The 24,156-nt window shown below is 38.3% G+C and overlaps 1 protein-coding gene across 13 annotated transcripts in view; it reads left to right on the top strand.

Moving 5' to 3' along the window:
* Positions 1-24,156, top strand: part of MYO9B (myosin IXB) — a 72,958-nt gene that overhangs the window by 19,798 nt on the left and 29,004 nt on the right. For 5 of the 13 annotated variants that reach the window (XM_034437614.3, XM_034437610.3, XM_087894482.1 and 2 more), the window contains exons 5-19: positions 837-936; positions 1,678-1,778; positions 2,041-2,170; positions 3,312-3,401; positions 4,364-4,480; positions 4,671-4,805; positions 6,116-6,237; positions 7,284-7,425; positions 8,014-8,209; positions 11,489-11,564; positions 16,194-16,307; positions 18,233-18,272; positions 18,865-18,987; positions 22,618-22,698; positions 23,544-23,654. In XM_034437614.3, the coding sequence (XP_034293505.1) occupies positions 837-936; positions 1,678-1,778; positions 2,041-2,170; positions 3,312-3,401; positions 4,364-4,480; positions 4,671-4,805; positions 6,116-6,237; positions 7,284-7,425; positions 8,014-8,209; positions 11,489-11,564; positions 16,194-16,307; positions 18,233-18,272; positions 18,865-18,987; positions 22,618-22,698; positions 23,544-23,654 (1,678 nt within the window). Of the gene's footprint in view, positions 1-836; positions 937-1,677; positions 1,779-2,040; positions 2,171-3,311; positions 3,402-4,363; positions 4,481-4,670; positions 4,806-6,115; positions 6,238-7,283; positions 7,426-8,013; positions 8,210-11,488; positions 11,565-14,447; positions 14,538-16,193; positions 16,308-18,232; positions 18,273-18,864; positions 18,988-22,617; positions 22,699-23,543; positions 23,655-24,156 lie in introns of all 13 variants that reach the window. The other 8 variants (XM_087894485.1, XM_034437613.3, XM_087894486.1 and 5 more) reach the window with 2 other exon arrangements.

The following is a 24,156-nucleotide window of genomic DNA, read 5'->3' on the forward strand; positions in this document are numbered from 1 at the left end:
CTAACAAACCATGTCAGTTTACAGCATGCCATAATTCTATTTAGTTTTATTTTGATTAAAAATAATTCCACAAAGGGGGTCTATATATACTTTTGTGTAAATAAATGTCAGCTGAGGAACAGGGTATGGATTTATCAAGAAAGATGTCTGAAGGCATTGCCCTTGTTGGATATGTTACTAAAGAGCATATTAAATACTTCAACGATTGAAAAGAGTTTATAGATTAAAACATTTCAGAGTAAAAATGAATTAGAATAAAAGGTAGCACCCCACTTGGAAGGAGTTCCATGCTACTGATGCCATCAGATTGTAAAAGGCCCTTACATTCCTTATCTCTGTACAAAAACCAGATTCTCAAAAGCTGATATTAATATTGGATTAAATTGTTTCTTTTAAAGTAGGGGTGTCAAACTCAATTTCATTGAGGGCCGCATCAGGGTTGTGTTTGACCTCAGGGGCCAGGGTGGGCGTGGCCAGCTTGACCTCACTCATGTCAGGGGCGCCTGTGGTGGCCCACGGGCTCCCGAACTCTGTTTTCGACTGGGACGGCCTCCTGCAACCCTCTGCCAGTGAAAACGGAGCTTGGGAGGGCCAATCCTTCACTCTTTCCAGTATGGCCCCGCAGGCCGGATCTAAGCACCCCACGGGCAGAATCTGGCCCCCGGGCCTTGAGTTTGACACCCCTGTTTTAAAGGATCCTTATAGATTCCAGATGTTTCTGGTATTAATTTTAGGTGATCTTAGTGATTTTACTGAAGATGCCCAGCTAAGAATAATGGGATTGGGAGTCTGACCAAAGTACTGTTAATGGAAGGCTGGTGTGTTTGTTTCGGTAGGAACTACCATGTATTTTATTATTTGCTGCTTGGTGCCAGCGAGGAAGAGCGCAAAGAATTCCACCTCCAGCAGCCTAAAGACTACTTCTACCTCAACCAGGTATACAAAGGCTTTTTTGTCCTGACTTTGGCTGACAAACGCAAGGCTTTGCTATGTTTTTCACTCTCAGGAAGTGAAGGGAACCCCAAACAGGCCTCCTTTGTTTCTCCGTGAAAAACTGCAAAGATCTTACTTAAATCAGAAGTTGTATGTCTTGTTACATGTAAAATGTTACATATCTGTCAGCCAGTTGAATATCCCTTAACTATTTTAAGGCTTCTTTAAAAAAAAAAAAAACCCTATTAAATATATTAAATATATACTAAAGAATATACTAAATCTTTCTGAAATTAATTTTATTTATTTACACAGAAAAGTAAACCAAGATTTTTGAGATTACTAACTTCATGAAACAAAATGTTGAACTAGATTAACCTATCGCTGATTTAACGGTGGGGGGAGGGCCTTATGCTCTAATGAATGGTTTGTAAGGGAAGAACAGTTGTGCTAGGTCTCTCTCTCACCATCTGACATATGGTACTTTTTTGCTCTTGAAAAAGTTTTTAGAATGCGCAAGTTCTACTTAGTTCTATTATATTTGACATTATACTCTGCTTTTCATGACACAGGCTAAGTCTTCTGTTAATGGTACTTCTACTTGGTCCTCTTCTAGCAACTGAGAATCTGTTTCTTTATTAGCCCTTCCAGACTTCTATAGCTGCAGTCAAAAGGACAATTGTGGTAAATTTTGTCGGTAGTAGATATTCCTACTTATACTTGCAAGTTTGGATTTATTCACAGCATAACTTGAAAATTGAAGATGGAGAAGACCTCCAGCATGATTTTGAACGGTTAAAGCAAGCCATGGAAATGGTTGGTTTTCTTCCAGCAACAAAGAAACAGTAAGCTATACTTCAGCTGTCTCCTTTCAGTTTTCAGACACGCACAGAAGGATACACCATGTGATGCCATTTTCCATTAATGTGTGAACAAAGCTATATGAAACTAATTGAAAGGCAGAAAATTATGTTAAAGATTCATAGTATTAACTCATGCTTAAATAAATGTACATTCTTATCACACGCCAATGGACAAATGTATATGACACTCAGTAAGCAGATTCTTCATCTGAAAAATACACTATCCTGCTTTTCACTTTCACAGAATTTTTTCAGTGCTTTCTGCTATTCTCTACCTGGGAAATGTTACTTACAAGAAAAAAGCAGCAGGGCGAGATGAGGGGCTGGAAGTGGGACCACCTGAAGTGCTAGACATTCTCTCACAGCTTCTGAAGGTACCTCACATCTTTCTACGTGATTATTGTCTTGGGCAAAGAAGACACCTCTGATCATTGGGTACAAAAAAAGATAATTAACGTTAACCCTTTTAAATAGCATTGAAAAAATGCATATAAGAATACAGTGGTACCTTGGTACTCAACTGCTTTGAAACTCATCGAATTTGGTACTCAGTGCATTTTGATGTCAACATTTTGTCTCAGTACTCATCATTTGTTTGGTACTCAATGCACAAGCTAGAATTTGTCAGTGTCTGCTGCCTTGTGACTCACAACATTATTCCTTATGGGAAAAATTTGTTTGGTACTCATAATTTTTTGTATTCATCACGCCTCCTGGAAACCAATTAATGATGAGTGCCAAGGTAGCACTGTATACTGAATAGGTAAAATATATATTTTGTTTCTGTATTGATAAACTTGAAGCAACTTATGTTTTAAAATTTAAAAATCAAGCAAATGTTTAAGCTAAATAGATATCTGAGCAGGGAAGAAAAAATGTGCACTGTTAACTTCCCTGCCTTCAAAAAAGTCGGAAGTGCTAAACCTAAATAGTACTCCTTGGAGAGGATATTTCATGAAATGGTTGCTATTATTGGACCCTGATCCAAACAGATACATGAAATCTTGGTCTGTGAATGCATTTGGAGCAGGATTGAATGCAATTTGAACATTGATATACAAGAAAAGGTAAACTCTTAAGTAGTCATGATCCAATCCAATCCTATTTCAGGGTATATGGCAGACCAAGCATGTGAATTAAGGCTATTAGGAAATGAATGGAAAACAATAAAAAAGTTATATTTGCATGCTAATGCTGGTGTGCTAATGGAAAGTTATAAAAGAGATGTTACACAATTACAAGTGAGATGTTTTGTAATACAAAATCTGTTGCATTATCAAATATCCCTTTTAAAAGGGAGATTTTATATTTATATTTTGTCACTTGCACTATCTTGCTTCAAAGTTTAAGATTAAAACCAATGGGGAAGATTCTCCATTTTCTGCAGCAACTTTATAGGAACTGGATAAGTAGACCCTACTGGAATTTTGATTATCAAAATTACACATTATTACAGATCATTTTCATCCTGTATTTCCATGTCAGGTTGTTAATTTCAGCTCGTCTTCTTCTCAGGTGAAACGTGAAACCTTAGTGGAAGTGTTGACAAAAAGAAAAACTGTGACAGTGAATGATAAACTGATCCTTCCATATAGCCTCAATGAGGTAAGTTCCTAATGGTAGATTGGGGTTAGTAAGATTTTTATAAAATAAAATAAAATAAAATTACAGATGGCTCAAATTCAAGGGCAACTTTGTTTTTTCATATATAATATTTATAGGATATCTTGCAACAATTCTGAGAGTGTACAGTCAAGAAGCAATAAAGCTATTAAAATCCAGTAACACCAAAAGAAAACAAATCTATATTACAGCGTCAAAATACAAATTTCCAGTCGCCAGACGATATCGCTTAGGTAGCTTTTTTTTTTTTTTAAAGTAATGGGTTTCCCATCAGCTGTCTGCCCTCTACAGTCTTTTTTTTTTTTTGCTTATACTTAAAAGATGGTATGGTTTTTGCAATTATGAGAGGCATAATTGGAATCAGGGGGCATAAAATGGAAAATATAAATATGGTGATGATTCCTTGGAAACCAATGAGTAAAAATACCAGCTATGTTTAGAGATTTTTTTTTCAGTTTTTCATGTCCCTCAGAAAGGCTCAAGAACAATACGGGTTATCTGAAGGATCACTTTTTTTCAAGAAGCTCTGCCCTTCCAACTAGATCAAGCAGAATGGGCATGCTGCAGATCCCATCAGCCAAAGAATGTTGGCTGACAAGGATCCGAAGATGAGTTTTTTCCATACTGACCCCTGATCTATGGAACAGCCTCCCTTCGGAAATCAGAATGACCACAACTATGCTAGAGTTTCATAAAGCCCTAAAAACCTGGCTTATTCCTGAGCCTAGGGTGATGAATGTGTCCATGGCCTCATTTCCTAGCTATTGTTTTTATTGTTTTAAAATGTTTTTAATATTTTTAATTGTAAAGTATTGTTTTGGATTGTAAGCCTCCCAGAGTCATTGACTGAGATGGGCGGCCATAGAAATTGAACAAACCCAACAAATAAATAAATGAGAAAAACAAAGTGATAATGGAGCTTTCTTGGTGCTTTTAATTTGCAGGCTGTCACAGCTCGTGATTCTATGGCTAAGTCTTTGTACAGTGCTCTCTTTGACTGGATCGTTCTGCGAATTAACCATGCACTTCTCAACAAGAAGGATATGGAAGAGTCTGTTACGGTATGCTTCCAGGAAACAGATGATTCTTGCTTCTGAGTTGTGGAACTGCCTGTCACCTGGCTATTTTTTTAAATGGATAGGGAGGGTCTGATTTTGAGAATGGACCACTTACAGTATATTCAGTTTTGACCACATCAATATATAGTCATGCAATTCTCCTGATTCTGTTCCCATTCCTTCCCATGCATAGTGCTTGTCCATTGGGGTACTCGATATCTTTGGTTTTGAAGACTTCAAAACAAACAGTTTTGAACAGTTCTGCATAAACTATGCAAATGAGCAGTTGCAGTATTACTTCAATCAACATATTTTCAAGCTTGAACAGGTAAGCAATGGAAGAAACAGAAGGGTTCGTGCTCTTTATTTTGCAGATTAAAAATGGTTTTTTAAAAAAAACTTTACAGCAAGGGTAATATGTATAAAAACAGGTTGAATGACAGAAATATTGATTTGGGATTTGAGATCTTGCTGACAGATTTCAGTTTGAAAACCTCTATGTTTTACTTTTTCTACTCAGGTATAGTGTTTATAAATTACTTTCCAAAATAAAACTTCTAACATAAAAATTTATTGCAATCAAATTTATGTTATCATAAAGCATTTTATGGCACAATACAAAACATTCTAAAACGTTTTTTATAAAGGTAAAGGTTCCCCTTGCATATATGTGCTAGTCATTCCCGACTCTAGGAGGCGGTGCTGTCTGAAAACGTCTCTGTGGTCATGTAGCCAGCATGACTAAATGCCAAAGCTGCACGGAATGCTGTTACCTTCCCACCAAAGGTGGTCCCTATTTTTCTACTTGCATTTTTTATGTGCTTTCAAACTGCTAGGTTGGCAAAAGCTGGGACAAATAATGGGAGCTCACCCCATTATGTGGCACTAGGGATTCGAACCGCTAAACTGCCAACCTTTCGATTGACAAGCTCAGCATCTTAGCCACTGAGCCACCGCATTCCATAAAATGTTTTTTTTATAGTCAGTTGCTAATGTTTGACTGTGCAACATGGGCTGCTTTCAAGGCAGATACATCTCTCTATAAAGCTTTTCAAGAACTTCTCAAGTACGTTCAAATACATTAAGTACATTAGAAGCTCTGCCATTGCTGAAGGCACTGAGGAATCTGGTAATGAAATATCTCTGAAACCATGACCCAGGGATTCATGAGTTGTCTAATTGTTTCTCAAAATGGTCATTTACAAGAAAGCCATTGTTATGTTTGTAATTGGTGACATGTACCTTTCTTAGCGAAGATCTTGATTTGGAAGGGGAGATATTCTTGCTTTAAGATTATAAGAGCTCTCTGGTCCATTTAATTCACATTCTGGTTTTTTTCTTTATAATGAGCAGATAAGTTTGAGAAACTCAGAACCAGAATAAAGTGACAGCCCTAGAGATTTTGTTCATCCACAGTAGCCAGTAAGATACTTCTTTCTCCTCCAAGAAAGCCACTTAAACAGATGGTTGTCACCTTACGATATTCCCTAAACCATGTGGTACACAAAGAGTTCGTTTGTTTTTCTGTCCTCAACTGCCAGTCAGATGACCCCCCCAAGTTCTAATATTACGAGAGGTAAAGAGGTAATAGTATGAGAGATAATGAAATGCCTGAATTCCAGCATTTACTTATTGCAGGAGGAGTATCAGAGTGAAGGGATTGCATGGCACAACATTGACTATACAGACAACGTGGCCTGCATCCATTTAATTGGCAAGAAACCGACTGGTCTGTTCTACCTACTAGATGAAGAAAGCAAGTAAGTATAGCTAGCTGTGGGACTAGGAGAAAATCTACAATAAATATGAAAACAAAGTATGCTGATATTGCCTAAATAAATGTGAAGTTGGAAGGGAGGGAAGATTGGAGAAAATGCAGCCTCCACAAATTTACAGCTTAATAAGCCTTATATAAAATAAAAGGGATATGAAAGTAACAGGAAGTAAAGCACATGTAGGCATATATTTCCCCAAAACTAAATATTAAATAATTTGGAACAGAACAGTCTTGGGAAAAAGAGTCATAAAGTATCAGGAGCAGAAATATAAGTTAAATATTTATTGAAGCATGTAAAGGAAAGGAGACTTGTAAGTGGGACTAGAGGACTTTCCAAAATGATGATTCTATTATTAATTATACTGGATTTATTAAGTGGTGGGGTTTGGGATTTTTTTGCACTATATCTTCTAGTAAAGATGAACAAGTGGACATTGATAGGGCCCAGGATTTGCTACTGAACTTTTAAAATGTATGATTTGTGAAATTAGGGAGATAGGCGTCTGATCAGGGAAGGCACAAAGTCCCCTTCCCATTAATCGTGGAGGGTGAATTTATGCAACCAGGAGCAATTAAAGAAGGAAGGAATAGCCTTTATTTTACAATTATACTTACCAAATAAAAATGCAAAGCTACCATGACATGACAGTTAAAGAACTGTACATGAATTCAGTAGAATTTAGAATCTTCCAATAGGTTGCGAATTGCTGGGATATAGAATTTTCTAAATTTTTAGTCTGGGAAGAAAGCAGAAACTAGGAAAAAGTTTAATTATTATTTTTAACTAAGTCCTCTCCATTTATAAAAATTCTTAGGAAAAATGACTAATACTTCTAAAGACGTAACAACAATGATGTAATAAAAACTGCTTATTAAAGAATATCAGTAAATGTGAATGGAATACAGCTGCAGAATTCCTTTCTATATTTGGGAACTTCTGATATCATCCCCTCCCCAGTTTGCCAAGTTTAAGCTCTACTGATAACAATAATTTCTTCTGCCTGTGGCTTCCTCTTTTGCTGCTTGCAGTTTTCCGCATGCCACTAGCGAGACGCTTCTTGCAAAGTTCAAACAGCAGCACGAGGACAGCAAGTTCTTCATTGGAACTCCTGTATTGGAACCTGCTTTCATCATTCAACACTTTGCTGGCAAAGTGAAATATCAGATAAAGGTAATCGGAATGTGATTCCAGGTGCAGAATGTCAAGGAATTGCTTGTGGCTTAATTAGGAAAAAAAAGTCTGGTTGTCATAAGAAGATCCTTGCTAGTTGAAACAGGCCAAAACCCATCCTTTAAAAAAAATATCTGATCTTGTCAGTTTGGAATGGCACTTTTACAAGAGTTTCAATAAAAATGATAGTTTTTCTTTATCATTCGTACATAATTTATGTCTGTAAGCAATCCAGTCATGAGTCACAGGAACACCAGGTCTCCAATGAGTGATTGAGGTGATAGGTTTTTCTTTCCAATGTTGAACAGCTATTCACTTTAATAAGGACACAGAGAATCCATTGCCATTGCCCAGTCATCAGTATTTATGTAATAGAAATGGAATTCAAATGAATGTGGACATTCCAAAGCATATTTTATGGTACTGATTTCCAGCGGTGAACCTGCTGCCAAGCATGTCTCGAAGACCTCAACCTTTAGCACAGTAAAGAAGGGAAGGAAGATATGCAGAGTTGTGGTTAAATCCACCTATCCCTTGAGCATAATCTTTGCTATGTGCCTTGGCTTCCATGACCATTCTTCCTTATAGGATTTCCGTGAAAAGAACATGGATTATATGCGGCCAGATATTGTTGCCTTGCTGCGGAGCAGTGACAGCACTTATGTTCGGGAGCTGATTGGAATGGATCCAGTGGCTGTTTTCCGGTGGGCTATCCTCCGTGCAGCAATCCATGCCATGGCTGTTTTTGCAGAAGCGGGTCGCCAAAGAGCTGAGAAAACAGCAGGTAAGCATGAGCGCAGCAGAAGTAATCAAAATATCGACATCTACCAGTTTAAGAGTATAGAAGACTTTTGGTCTTCAGGGAGTGTAATCCAGATTAATTCCTCAGCAATTCCATTTAAAACAAACTCAGATGGGAGATGATGACAGACCTGTGCTGCTTAATTATCTGAAAAGATGGAAGCAATGCTAGGATGAATATAAGTTAGTTGAATTTGGAATAAGGTGGGTTCATAACTTTCACACAATCTGCCCAGAGAATTGTTTTAAACGTGATATTTATGTAGTAGTTTATACTTATCTGCGTCATGTAATACTGCTGATGTTATCTATTTTAAATTTGTTAAATAATTTTAAATTTGTATTTCTGATTATTGAAAGCCAATTAAGGGTCACTTTTGATTTTCAAAAGCAAATAAATGCATTTAAATTAATTATAAATGTCCTCCTTTATGCCTCTTGTCACTGCTTAAGAGTCTTTGTGAACAAACAATAATCCAAAGAGGAACTAACAAACCAGTTTCTTCATTGTGGTTTCTGCGATTCTCACTGATGGATATTTGTGCAGGTTCATTTGGAAACTTTCAGAGCTTATAAGCCATGCCTCCTGCTTTCATTGCATCTATGGATGTGACTCTTGCTGATCCCTCAGTTATTTTAAGCAACTGTGATAACAATTTGCTGAAATGTGTGCTTTTTTTCCCAGAAAATTTTTTTGAACTTTGCTCAAAACCTTTTTCATCATTTTCATCCTTTTATTGATCATTTTCTTGTCTTCTCCTGTCGGTATGGTTTTTGTTTCATGATGGGGGAGAAACCCCTCTATGGGTTCTTTTCATTTATTTAACCTCGCGATGAGCAATTTATTTGTTTGTTTCTTATCCCACCTTTATTATTTGTTATAAATAACTCAAGGTGCCGAACATCCCTAATGCTCCTTCCTCCTCCTCCTCTATAGTTGTTGAAATGACCTTGAAGGGCCAGTTCCACAAATTCCAAAAGTGTGTGAAAAATCTCCTCCATCAGATGGGCGTATCTTTTGTTTGTTGTGCTTTAGAGAAGTTTAGGTGGGTGAAGTCCTGCCCTCACTGCAAAGCTTTTATTAAGCAGGGAGAAAGGAACCATTCTTTACACCTGTGAATGTTCCTTTAGAGCAGCAGTCAGTCCCCAACCTTTCTGACTCTGTGGACCACTGGGGGAAGCAGGGAGGAGAGGGGATGGCTTCGTGTGCGCACGAATGCAGCTTCTCTGCTCACCCACCGCTTGCATAGCCTGGTTCCCAACAAACTGCAGCCCGGCACAAGGCCACAGATCAGGGATTGGGGTCCTCTATTTTAGAGTAAACTTTGAAGGTCAGGATGATATTTTGCAAGTTAACTTGCAAATTTCAATTGCTCAGTTGCTGTTATGGATAATAGAACAACAGAATAATAAAGTTAGGGACCTTAGAGGTCTTCTAGTCGAACCCCCTCTATAAACTCTATATCATTTCAGACAAATATATCAAGGTGTGATTTGGGTAGCTGGTACTCTGCTTCTGCTATAACTGGGGGTAATTTAGGGGATTTGGAGGGTCAAGCTATAGACACACAATTATTTGTGGATACTTCCATCTGCAGTCAATGATCTCTTTGAGGGCTATTGCATATATCTCCCCTCCTGAACTCTTTGAATTCTTGAGCTTGCAAGTTTCAAGAAGAGACTGCTAAGGATTCAGGTTGAAATCCTAGACTCTTCATCAAGGCAAGCAATGTCATTCCTTATCCAGAGAGCATCGTGATCGTATTAAATCTCCACTGTACCTCATTCCTACAATCCCAAGCCCCCTCCCCATATCTTCTTTTGTTCTCTTACTTCACATTGGAGAACAGAAGGAGGTTAGATTCTCAACGGCAGCCAACACAGAGCACATTTCTTTTCCCCCAAAGACCATAACTGTGTATGGTAAATAACTCCTGGAGTCACCACACTGTTTTTGTAAGCTAAAGAGTGGCACTTGTTTCTCTTTATCCTCTCCATTCTCACCAGTTCAACATTGTGAGGATTTGAACACTTGTAATGTCCTAGCTTTTTTATTACATTTAAATGACCACATTTGGATTTTTTTTTTTTTGCTCCATATCTACCTTCTTGCTTATTTAGTTCAATCATTGTCCCATTGGAGGTATCTCAGTTTTTCACATTCTTTATTTAAAAGTTTTACAGGTTTGCTGAATCTTTTTCAATCTCTTCCATCTCTGTTATTAACCCAGAGGTTATTGTTAGTCTTCAGAGGAGTCAATGGCTATCCAGACTGACATTACTTTCATTGAAGACAATCTCACTGGTCCACTATGAGACCTTAGAGAATTTCTTTACTTATCTTTCCAAAGAGCAACTCGTCTTTTCATTTCTTTCCAAGTGCATATTGGTGTCATCTTTCTATTGCACTGGTGACTCCATTCTAAAACTATCCTCATCTCTTTCTATATTTGATAGTTCGTGCAAAGATAAATTACCTTCCACAATATTCCACATGAACCACTGCAACAGTGTGGCCTTATTAGAAACTACAAAGCAGCCATTGCCTATTAGATGACAATCTGTTGGGGCAATTGGTAATTTAACTTCTCTTCTGAAGCATGTTACCTTAAAGCAGTTACGATGGGTTGCACTGTAGACTTTCAGTTTTGCTAAGTATTTCAAGATGGACTTTTGGGCAGAATGAGATGCAGCCTTTGCCAAAGCAATCCTGTCATCCATTGCATCATGATTATGCATCTGACACCACCCTCTCCCTGAGCCCAACCTATTCCACTGGGTGATTGCTTTGGAAAAAATGGGAGGAGAAAGAACTAGGGTATTCTGTGTCAAGCTCCTTTTTAAACAAGTGGCATTTAATATGCAAACCAGCCATATAAACAGCTTACTACTTATTCACATTTTGAGACCATTATATAAAAAAGCTGCTTATTTACCTGCAACTTGTTCAAATGATCGCCTGGGTATCCCCATTATTCTGTTTCCTCTTCATTATTTTCCTGGTTTTTGGTTTCAGATTTTGCTGAATCAGCCTCAAGAACTGAGGAATGACTGGGAATCATTTTAAGTTATTTAATATGCAGTAATACTGGTGCCAGTCTTTTAAGCTCTAAAAGATTTTGAATTAGCTTTGACACATGCAGGATCTAGGTCAAGACGGCCGCTCAAAGAATCCCATTTATAAAAAAGTAACATTGTTGGTGAAACTTGGCAAAAGCTACAGCGGTTATGCCAATATAGATTTTCCCCCACTTTCCCCTAGGGGTAATACGCCATGGACCCAGGATCCCACTTGGGGAACTGCAACAGAGCAACACCCCAAATGAAAGAGTTTATCGGTAAGAAGCACATTTAATTGGGTTTTATTATTATTGTTACATTTCTACCCTTGTCCCGATTTCTTTTGACAAAGGACAATTCTTTGTACTGCACTGGTTTCTCATCTTGTTTTTTGTTTTACCAAAATAGCCCCTAGAATGTTTGTTTTTGTATTTAACCTACACAATTTATACAACTATAGATAAATTTGCAATCCCTCTGGAAAAAACATGAAGAGAGATGGTAAATGATAAAAATTCTCTGCTTCTCACAAGGGACTGAAGAGCTCTTATGAGGAATTCAGTATGATGAGGAAATCAGTGCGTTGCAAAAGTAACTTGATATCTTTACTACTAGTTCTTTGTCAAATTTTGGTTTCTTTCCCATTTTCAGAGCTTCTTATTTCGGTAATCCTATCTAAATCCTACACAGTTGGCCTCTGTAGTTTAAAGAGAGAAATTAATTTCACTATATTGTACAGTAAACACTTTGAATTCACATGTGTGTTTTTTTTCTCTTAATGTATGATAGCAGTGAAAAAGACAAATGCCATGCTAGGTTCCTCAAGAAGTTTATTTTCAATCAGTATTGAAAGTTCTCTTTGTAAATATGCGATGTCTCCATCTGGAACACTACTTTTATATTTGAAGAAGAATATAAGAATGAAAATTGAGAAGAAAAGAGTTATTAGAATGACTCGGGGTTCAAAAATCTGGGGGGAAAAGACTAACCTGTTATGAATTGTAACTCCAAAAAAAAGGCAAGTGAGGAGAAACACGATCGTGGTAAATAAAATCATACATGACAAGGAGAAAGCAAGGAACAACTTTTCTTTCTCTCAGAAAAATAGGACTGTAGGGTATTAAAGCTGATAGGAAGCAGATTTAGAAAACATTTCTTGACATCATGAGTCAGTAACCTATGGAATTAATTGCCATAAGACATCGTGGCAGTAGTAATGTCAGAGTTCCAAGTAACACCCCCAATGAAATAAAACTCCAAGGCTTGAGTTTCCTCAAAGTTACGTTTTATTAGAGATGTCATATCGGCACATCTGGGAAAACCCGAATCTGAAAGTTTCCAGGTTTTTCCCATCCAAGGAAAAGTTCAAGTCCCTGCCCAACATCCACAAGTCCATCACATGGTCCAATCAAGCATTGTTCCTACTGGAGATGCCTCTCAGTTCCAGCCTTCCAGGTGCAGGGCAAGTTATCTTTGACTTCTTGAGAAAGAAATGTTATTATAACTATATATCAGTATATAGTGCCTTCCGCCGTGCCCTTAAAACCTTCCTTTTCCAACAAGCCGGGCTGGCCTAATTCTTTTTAAGTGTTTTTAATTGTTTTGTTTATTGTTTTAATTAATGGGGCCAAATTTATATACATTTTTAACTGTATTTTAATATTTGTATTTGATGTTTTTATTTGGCTGTTCACCGCCCTGAGTCCTCAGGGAGAAGGGCGGTATACAAATTCAAAAATAAAATAAATAAATAAAATAAAATAAAATATCACCCATGCTCCATACAATCCCCCCTCCCAGTTTCCCACAGTAGGAAACATGGCAGGTCTGAAGGCTTAATACAAAAGATGGCTTCCAGGCCTGACAAGTAACTTGAATGATTTAAAAGGGTTGGACGAATTCATGGAGGACAAGTCTATCATGTCCGATTGTCTTGCGTCCTCATGGTACCTCCAGGCTGGGACTGCCAAATACTAGTTGCAAGCAAAAACACTAGAGAGAGAAAATGTTGCCTGTTGCTTGATAGAACCCAGCTATTTTTACATTCTCAAGTTTTCTTTCCCACCAGTACTTGAATTTTGGGTGGAAGTTGGGTCTGACTGAAATCCACAGTTCCCATCCCTGCTCATATCACCACTCCAATTAATATGCTAAAATTTGGTAATTAACTTGGCTAAAGATAATGGATTCCAACCCCTCTGGACATCTTTGCAGTACGAATACCACAATTTCAGCTACTTGGAGAGGCACCAAGGTTCTAGGTTGGCACTGTATTTTTTTAAAGAGCTCACCTTTGGAACGACAGACTTCCCTTTTAATTCTGTTTAGAGTTGGAAGCCCGTACAAACAGATACCCATGGCCTTTTCTGATTGAAGTGTTGTGTAATAGCAACATTTAGCATAAGTTGTTAGCGGACTAGAATTTTCATGTATCTTAGCATTATGGCAGTTAAAAATAATGATTGAGATGAATTTTAAATTGATAATTAAGTGTGTGTGTGTGTGTGATTTGAATAAATAATACTCTTTAGGTTGTAGACAATGCATAGATGCGATATTCCTTGTTTTCCCCAAAATAAGACCCAACCGGAAAATAAGCCCTTGTATGATTTTTCAGCATGCTTGTAATATAAGCCCTACTCCAAAAATAAAGCCCCAGTTAAAATTGTCAGTCAGATGGATGCATTTAGTACCATATTTCCCCCAAAATAAGACAACTAGAAAATAAGCCCTAATGCGTCTTTTGGAGCAAAAATTAATATAAGACCCGGTCTTATTTTCAGGGAAACACAGTACCTATTGGCAGTTTTAAGGGAAATCGTTTTACCCTATTAAAAATCCATATATATAAATTCATCAGTTAAAGTTTGTAGTCATGGGATACCAAATACCAGAAACATTAACAAGAGAACATTAATTGATTCTTCCTGATACTTTTATTTCCTTTTGGTATGCTGTGACTTTCCTGATGATGATCATCAGTTCCCTGGCATACCAAAGCACAGTTGCTTGTTGTTGTTGTTTTCCTTGGGGAAGGCTCATAAGAAGATAAAACTTGGGTGGGTGAGGGTACGTCTGACCAACTTAGCCTGAAGCTTTGCCTTTCTGCCTGCTTTATTACTTGGTTGATTGAGCATCGTTGCATGTTCCCCTTTTTGCAGCTGTTCAGTACTTGATTTCTCATTTGATTGCTCTGAGGAATTTGATATAAACGCTTTTGAAGACATCATTGCTTCATATGAAAGCAAGAAGTAAGTGGGTAAAGGTGGAGGAGGAGCTTGCCACTGTGGCAAGAGAAGCACGATCCTGGGCAGACAGACCTGAGAATGACCTGGTTCAGAAAACCAGGGATTTAAAAAAGTCACTGTCTTCTTCTCCAACTTCATTCCAGAAGTCACTGAAACGCACCGTTGGGGTGTTCTTAGGCAACTCAAAATATTGCAGAGATAATGGAGCTACAGGTAGTTCCTCAAGTTACCACCACAATTGAGCCCCAAATTTCTGTTGCAAAGTGAGACATTCGTTAAGTGAGTTTTGCCCCGTTTTATGACCTTTCTAGCCACAGTTGCTAAGTAAATCACCGCAGTTGTTCAAGTGACTCTGGCTTCCCCATTGACTTTGCTTGTCAGAAGGTTACAAAAGGTGATCACATGACCCCGGGGCACTGCGACCGTGATAAATATGAGACACTTGCTAAGTGGCTGAATTTTGATGACATGACCATGGGGATGGCTGCAGTGGCCATAAGTATGAAAAATGGTCATAAGTCACTTTTCAGTGCCTTTGTAACTTTACACGGTCACTAAATGAACTGTTGTAGGTCGAGGACTACCTGTATTCCTTTTTTTAACGCTGAAGTGGAATGCTGTAATTGTACTTTAAATTGAAAATACGTAGAGGAGGAACGGGGCCGCTTACAAGAAGTGGAAAGAAGTGTGTTTCAGAAGAATGAAGACTGTTCCTCTGCCCAGGAATGACCTTTTTTACATTTCTGTCACCTTTTTTTTCTCTTTCTTTTTTCCTTGGCTTCCTTTCTTGGTTTTCTTTGTTATTAATTTCTGCCTCTCTGGAGAGTGGCAAAGGTAAGTTTTTGTGTTGAATAAAGCTGTCCACAAGCATGCTGCATGATTGGAAGGCTGATAATCACTCATTTATTGGGGCACTTTCCAGGCTGACTGTAGGAACTAAACATGGAGCAGAATTCATTTGCAATTTGTGTGCAATCTTACTCAGAGAACACGTACGTGCATTAGAAAACTAGAAACCTGAATTAAACTTGCTTTTTTTTTCTGGCACAGAACAATCTATCTGGATTGTTCAAATAGTTTCAATATAGTTTCAATATTCACAGTTCAGTCAGAGAGTGTATTTTTATCTGCGGGGTATATTCTGTGGGGAATTCGTGCACCTTTCAACCACTGGATCATAAAACATGTCTAAAAATACCATGCCAAGTGAATAAATAAATCACCAAATCATTATTTATTTATCTGAAGGTTGACACCCAATCTTATTTGGCATAGTCTCTGATGTAAAATACATTGATAGCTAGGCAATGGCCTGCTGTGAATACTACTTCATTGAAACGGATAAAATCATCTCCCACAGTCCAAAATGTGAACAGCTTTGGAGACATCTCCAAAATAGCAATCTTTGTCATATTCTATCATATGTTACCAAAATCTAGGTATTCATCTTTTTTTTATATTCAAGATGATTCAAGTTTTAAGATAAGGTCACCTCAGGAGAAAAACCTCTTGTTTGTCATTCTCAGAGCACATATGACAATAGCGGGATAGAGACTCCTTTGTTTAATTCCTGGTGCTTCTCTTTCACACCTCTCTCTTTATGTGTGTTCATATGTCTTGTGTCTGCCTTGTTTTGGGTGTGTGTCCATCACGTCTTAGGGACTTGCATGAGCAAATAGTTAGGAGTATAAAGGGCCTGCCGTGGCAGGGTGAAGATCCCCGCAGGCTCCTGCAGTCACTCAGCCGGTACCAGCAACCCCGTTGCCATTTCCTGTGAGTTTGTGGAAAAAGGATGTTGTGGGGCAGGTGGGAGGAGGAGGGGGGGAAGCTCAGTTTTTCTAGCTTTGCAGAGTGGTCTGGTGCAGAGTGCATAAGCAAACGTGTGCAAATCTTAAGCTCGCATTTTGTGGAAATTACTGAGGTTCTTTCCTCTCAGTCTTGCAGAATTTGGCTCTATTTCATGTGCAGGAAATGCAGAAGTGCTGTAGTAGATTTCTCAGTTGGTGGTACATATAAAAACTGCATATTCTGTCTTTTGGCATTTATGTATTCAAAAATTTACCAATTTCAGTAAGTTCTTTATAAACATAACCCTCCTCCCTTCCCCAAGAATTTCCAACGCGGAGAGCGTGAAAAGCATAGCTAGATTCTCTCAACCGTGTTTCAGAAAAAGACAAAAAGGTCTTTTCTGTGTTGCAGAAGAGTATTCAGGTTTTTCCTATTTTAGATTTTGGATATATCCAAGTGAAAACCTTTATCTTTCTGAGTCCTCTACAGGTAATCCTCATTTAACAAACACAATGAACCAGCAACTTTTTCATTAAGTGAAACGGTTATTAAGTGAAACAACTTAAGCTTTCCTTTGCTTTACAGACCTGTGGAGGTTGTAAATGCAAGGATTGATCGCCAAAGTTACTTTGTCATCATTGTCATAGGTAACTGTGAATGGTCACTAAACTAATCCGTTGGTAAAAGAGGACTGCCTGTAAAACAGGCCAAGGAGAGTTTAGAAAGAGGAGCCTCTTTGCATTGTGATTTAAAGAAGAATTTTCTTATCACAACTTAGTTATCTTGTCATTATTTCACATCATATTTTTTATTTTAAAAATGTATAGCCCTTTTACATCAAGTAATTTTTAAGGCAAGTTATAGCACAGAAAAAGAGCCTTAATCCTTTTGTTAAAGGCGTCCCTCTTATTTCTTTTAGTTCTTCAGTCCCACGGCAAGAGGCAGAGCTGGGACTGCTATTTTTCTGTGGTTTCCAAAAGACAGCTTCACAGTAGACTAGTGGTGGATGCTTTCATCAAATGTCCTCTGAATTTAGGCAGACAGGAAGACATGAAGCTTCCTTGTTTTTAGTCAGACTATTCATCTACTAGCCTAGTATTGCCTCCTTTTGACCGCCAGTAGTTTTCTCAGTTTTAGGAAGATTATTTTCATCTAGAATGTCAGGGGTTGAACAGCTTCAAGTTGGAAAATGATTATCTAGAACCTCTTGCAATAGTTTTTAAATATAAATTATTCAAATGGTATCCTTGGAAGCATATCCATGTGAGAGACTAGTCAGATATATTTGAACAGAAGATAGTCCCTACATCTCCTGTCTTGTTTAAGTGTCAGCTTTTGTTGATATCAGAGGTTATTTGGCAGGAACCATTATTTTGAAGGATAGCTTTTTAAAAATCCTTTGATTTTAAAATTTAAAAGCTAAATTTAAAGTCTAAAATTTTTTAGATTCACGGAAGAATACAGAGTCCTGCTCTGTCACAGGATAAGCTAATTCAGTGTTTCTCAACCTTGGCCGCTTGAAGATGTGTGGACGTCAACTCCCAGAATTCCACAGCCAGCCATGTTGAAGTCCACACATCTTCAAGCGGCCAAGGTTGAGAAACACTAATCCATGGCTTTGTGCTTTTTTTTTAAGGCTGGCTCCCACCCCCCCTCCCCCATTAGCTCACCCTCAGTGCTTAACAAAAAATCTCAGGGATTGGCAGCATAGAATTAACTCAAAGATTTTATGTCTCACATCAGTATTCCCATTGTAGCTTAGTTCCACCATCTCTGTAGAACTGCTTAGCCATCATTTTGTTCTTGTCTGCTTTGCTTGGTTTAATTTGAAAGATGTGGCTTTGCTGAACTAACCGAATTGCACATTTAACAATACTTTTTCACTCCAATGATTTCTAATATTTTAACAGGAAGAACAGAGGTATTAAACAAAAGCAGATCATCCCAAAGGTGAGCTTCCTTATGTTTTATGGTTCCAATATATGTGGTGATTGGGGGGGGGGCATTTTTGGGTCATTTATTTTACATTTTGCAAAGTATGTGCACATTATGTGAATTCTGCTAAAAATGTGCAACAGTAAATTACACACTAATTAGATATGCACTGTATGTCACCATATTTTGGGAAATGCTGAATGCCGCTCTGACGCATGTGAATCTCTGTTTTCGTATAAAGTGAAAATCAAATTCTTGGCTACTAGGAGAAGGATGAAAAATATTCATCTAACCAAAATTAAGTGCTCTGATGAAGTCCATAAATGTTTGGAGCACTTAACTCTTCTTCATAATTTCCTATCTGTCTCCATTTCTACGGTTGGTAACAAAATAAGAGCCTAAATGAAGCATAATTTAATGCACTCATCCTACCAAATGGTGTAGCTTCAGTGCTGGTATTATTGTGCACTTCATGGGATATTATTGTGTACTTCATGAGATTGTAATTATAACTATGGCATATTGGCTTAGCTGCCCAAAGTTGCTTGATAGCGAGATGGGCGGCATATAATTAATTAATCAATAAATAAATATTCCTTGGCTGCAGAATTTACTGGACTCAAAGTCTTTGAAACTCATCGTGAGCATGACGTTGCATGACCGAACCACAAAATCCCTCCTGCATTTGCATAAGAAGAAGAAGCCACCTAGCATCAGCGCTCAATTTCAGGTAAAAGGGCACATACAGTAGTAGAGAATGACCATAGCTGCCTCCCTTTCGTTTAATGTTTTTCATAATCAGTACCACATATGGGGTTGGGATCTATGTAGGTATTATATTTGGTCTTATATGTATTTGTGCAGGAGGCTTGCTTCATTGGGTGGGAGGGGGAAGAATATGGTGTATATCTTCTCAGTTTCTCTTCGTTGTTGCAGCCATAGTACTTCTTCACTTCACTCTTTTGCACGGAATACGAAGTAGATCTTTTTTCAGTTATTTTCTTTTCTAGTCAACCTTTTTGCTGCTTCTTTCATTTCTCTTAACTCTGCATTTCAAGCAAAACTGGAAAAGGGGGCTCTTTGTGCAAATGCACCCAGTGCCAAAACCTATGGCAATAAGCTTCATGCTTTCTTCTGTAAGGAGAATGAATCAATTGAACTGGGAATGGTAATAGATTCCTGATCCTAAATCTGTTCGTCTTCTCATGGACCCCATTCATGTGAGAACAAGTGGTCCTCTGTCTCACCATGAGGACTAAATAATATGAGCAACACACTGGTCAGGAGTCCACAGAGTAGTACCAATTGTTTTTTTCAGATCACAAGGATGATTCTTTTAAGATTTTTCTTCTTCAAGCAAAGGGATGGTAGAATTTTAGAGGTGAAAGTCATGTTCTTGTTGACAATTTTACTTGGAAATCAATGATACCTTTCCCTATGTTCAATTCTATTCCACCTTAAGGAACTCTGGGTGGGTGACAATGGAATTAAATATGCCATATGGGAACAAATAGAATACTGAAACGAAAGCAAGCTCAAACTGAACGGCTTTCGCTTGTTTGTCCATATCACTAGAAGTAGGTATGCCAAAGAATGGGAGCCACTTCTAAGAAGGCCTGTCCATAAAAGTGTAGCCCTATGAGCCTCACAAGGAGGATGACTCTCAACAGACCTTCTCTAGATGTTCAAAACCTATATACAGATTCTGTTCTAACAAAGCATTGCCTGATTTATCCCAGGGCTGTGTCATACAGGGCTTTAATAATCAGCCCTTCGATTTGAGCCTGAAAGCATACAGTAGTGGTAAGCAAATGCAGCAATTTAAAGATTGGTGATATTCTGCACTGGCAAGGTATTTGTGCAATAATCTAGGTTCTGTATTCTGCAGCAGCTGTAATTCCAGGTTGATTCCAGTAGTACCGCTCCCACTGCCCCAGATGTTAGAGTAGCTCAAACTTACACCTTGATCACCTAGAGTGATCAAGGTGTAAGTTACCATATTTTCCGGACTACAAGATGCACCGGAGTATAAGATGCACCTCGATTTTGAAGAGGAAAAGAAGAAAATAAATAGTGGTAGACCAGTACCTCTGCTAAATCCTAAAGAATTATCACATGACCATCAAGCCACGCCCACAAAATAAGCCACGCCCACAGAACCGGTAGTAAAAAAATTTAGAACCCACCCCTGTTGTACATGTACTCATAAATTGTTATGTATATAAAGAAGTTAATGAATCCTGCTGAATCAGTTATCTGTGTGTGCTTTCTGGAAGTGATTTCTGCAACCAACTCTGACATACTTGATGGGGATACCTTCTTTTGTCCTTTCTTGCTTAATACTGGACAGCATGTTGAGTCATTATACAACTTCTTTATTGCCCAAGACTTTAATTCTCTCTCTTTCCATGTTTATATTCATAATTTTCTCAGAAAGCAGTTTGAATCTTTTTCACTTTGAAATATTGGGGGTTTCCCCATTTGGTTTTACAGTGCTTTTTCATTAAACATGCTGAACCTGTTCCTTTCATTGTCTTAATGTTGTTTATTTGTTTTCTGGCCATATTTTATTGGCCACCTATACCCTTTTTAATTTTCTAAATTTAATCTATACATTTAACATAAATAATAAATTGTTCCACCCTCTGCACCTCACTCAGTTGCATTTCTCTGCCTTCTGTTTCATAGTCCACCTGGTTTCAATATTCATCTGCTGATATCCATGTTTAGAACAACGTGATGGCAATAAAGAATTTTTTTGGGCAAAGCACATACTTCATTATGGCCTTTTTTGAATATCTCTCTCTATAAGACCTCATTTAATGTGGACTACTGTATTTCAATTTGTATAAGTTTGCTTATTCCTTAGACATCCAGTAGGTCATGCTTTATTTCCATTTCAATAGTATTAAGTTTTCCTTCATGTTTCTCATACACTGTATTCAAGATATGAGAAAGCGTTGAATATGCTAAATGAATTGAATTGAATCAATTACTTTATTTGGTGAAGGTTCTGAAAATATCATGGAAAACCAAGAAAGCAAACCTCTCTGTCTTGGGAAAGGGCTTGTCCCCTGAGAGTAGGATGTCCCCAATCCCACTTGCCCTCATAAAGTTCTTAAGGCCTGGCTATTTCCTGAGATATTAGGCTGAAGCATACTGATATATTGTTAGTATCTTCACTTGCCAATTTTGTGAGCTCTTTTTGTCCATTGTAATATCTAAAGGTGATTGCGTGAAGCATTAGCGGTCTAAAATGCTTGCCTAAATATCAGCATTTGCACAGTGCGCTAAATGTGGTGAATTTTATCGTTCCTTTCATTTGATGTCACTTTATCATCTTGGTAGATTACCATGTGGTGTTAATCCAGCATGTTTGGTTAGTTTATGTTTCACTGAATTATACATGTCCAGAAAATTGAACCCATTGATTAACCAAGCAAAGTATGTTGTACAATGTATCGTAATACATAGTACAATATAACCTTACTGCCATATGATAGCATTTCTAATATCTCTTATTTGTTTGGAAATAGAAGGAAAGTATAATAAAGCTTGGAAAGATAGATGGCCTATATAAGTGATGGCGAACTTTTTCGACACTGAGTGCCCAAATTGGAACGCGGGCACACATGCGCTAGAGCAGTGATGGCTAACCTTTTTGCCATCGCGTGCCAAAAGCTGAGGGAGTGCAGGATAGTTGCACGCGCACGTGCCCACACCCATAATTCTATGTGCCCTGCCCCCCCACGCATGCGCGTGCGACCCCCCCATGCTCCCCCCACTTTTGGCATGTGATTGCACGGTGGGCACAGTAGGCCTGTTTTTTGCCCTGCCCAGGCTCCAGATGCTTTCTAGGAGCCTGGGGAGGGCGAAAACAGCCTTCCCCACCCCACTGGAGGCCTTCTGGAGGCCGGAAACAGCCCGTTTGCCGACTTCCGGTGGGCACAGAAGGCCCAGAAATCAGCTGGCCAGCGTGCACATGCATGCTGGAGCTGAGCTAGGACAACTCTCGCGTGCCCACCAATATGGCTCCGTGTGCCACCTGTGGCACGTGTGCCATAGGTTCGCCATCACAGCGCTAGAGTGCCGGAAACCTGAAGACCAGCTGACCAGCGCGCACCTGCACCCCAGCCAGCTGGTCTTTGGGTTTCCGGCATTCCAGTGCGTGTGAAGACTAGTTGGCCGGCATGCATTTGCGCACCGGAAACCAAAACAACAGCTGGCGTCGGCATGTGTGCCCACAGAGAGCGTTCTGCGTGCCACCTCTGGCACACGTGCCCTAAGTTTGCCATCACAGGCCTATATGGTTCTTTCCCTAAGTTTAGCTGATAAATTCCTATTGTGTGACTCATTTCAGACTTCTTTGAACAAGCTTCTTGAAACTTTGGGGAAAGCTGAGCCCTTCTTTATCCGTTGCATCCGTTCCAATTCTGAGAAGGTAGGTGGACCCCTTTGGGTTCTGGGTCTTGCCAGAGGTAGTCTTTGCATAAAAGTCTTGTGTTAAAATAGATAACATATAGGAAGTCCTACATTCTTGTTTAGCCAGATGCCTCTAAATAATTTCTACCAATCTTAATTTGTTTGGTTTTTATAAAAAGAAAATAAAACTAAACACTGTATTCTTAACTGTAAAAATTAAAAAGCTCACTAGCTTACACTTGCATTCTTATAGGGCACTTCCCTGTACAAAAGAGTCTTACTTTTATAGATCTTTTAAGATTGTGCAAAAATGATGTTTTCTGGGTTTTTAAAAAATGTACATTGAAAATTTTACATTTATTATTTTAGAATACTTTTTTGAATAAATGTATAATTCTGAGAAAGAAAATTGATTCTGCTTAACAGTTAATTGAAGCAGTCTTTCATTTTAATTAATGCTTTTTCATGGATAAATTTTTATCAGTATTTATGAAAAAGAAAATATTTGTGAATGCATTCATTTTCTTAAAAGAAGCATTCCTTGGAGAGAAGTATTGGAGAAATATGGCATTGTGCCCTAATTTACATAGCAACCTAATTATAATTATTTAAAAATATTCTAATGGTACGGCACCAATTTATTCAGAATCACCTTCATAATTAATCAAAACAATTTAAACCTCTTCAATTTGTTTAATATTTATTGGCTGAAAGAGCCAAATAAAGAATGGTCCTCGTATTTTAAAAAATGCAACAGACAATAGTAACTCCATTTCTGAGAACAGAGATTCTGGTTTATAATAGGGAAAGCCAGCTGCATAGAGATTGCTCTTGATCTTCTGTTTCTTCCTCTTTTTTTTCCAGAGGGAGTTGTTCTTTGATGAACGGCTGGTAGTTCAGCAACTGAGATATACAGGAATGCTGGAAACAGTGAGAATCCGACAATCAGGCTACAGTGCTAAATTTAACTTCCAGGTACTTTTGCACTCCGGGTCCGCCTTCTTTCCTTAGTCCAGAAAAAGCCACTTGTTTTATCAAAACCATCCTCAGAATTCCTACAATTTTCTTTCAGTGTTTGAGAAATAATCCATCCTTCCCTTATGGAAGGAATCACCTTGCAATGAGTATCATGAAGTCAATCATTTGCCATAGTCTTTTCTCCAAGTACATTAAGCTTTTTCAACCTAAAGGATGAAAAATTATATGAGGTCTATTTATCAGAAGACAACCAAGATGCTGCCTTAAACCAGGGTCAGATTCAGGGGTGAAATGCTACCTATTCGGACTGGTTTGGGCGAACCAGTAGTAAAAATGCTACCCGTTTGGCTGAACCGATATTTCTGACGATCAGCTGGGCAACAATCAGCTGTGACGCACAATTTATATTAGCTAGAATCGTCAGATTTCTTGCTTTCTAGCTAATCTAAATCGTGTGGCACAGTGGATCCCCCACTCTCGCTGTTCTACCTACCTTTGC

The sequence above is a fragment of the Pantherophis guttatus genome, chromosome 1 (assembly GCF_059756535.1).
Source record: "Pantherophis guttatus breed Tessera chromosome 1, ASM5975653v1, whole genome shotgun sequence".
Lineage (NCBI taxonomy): Eukaryota > Metazoa > Chordata > Lepidosauria > Squamata > Colubridae > Pantherophis > Pantherophis guttatus.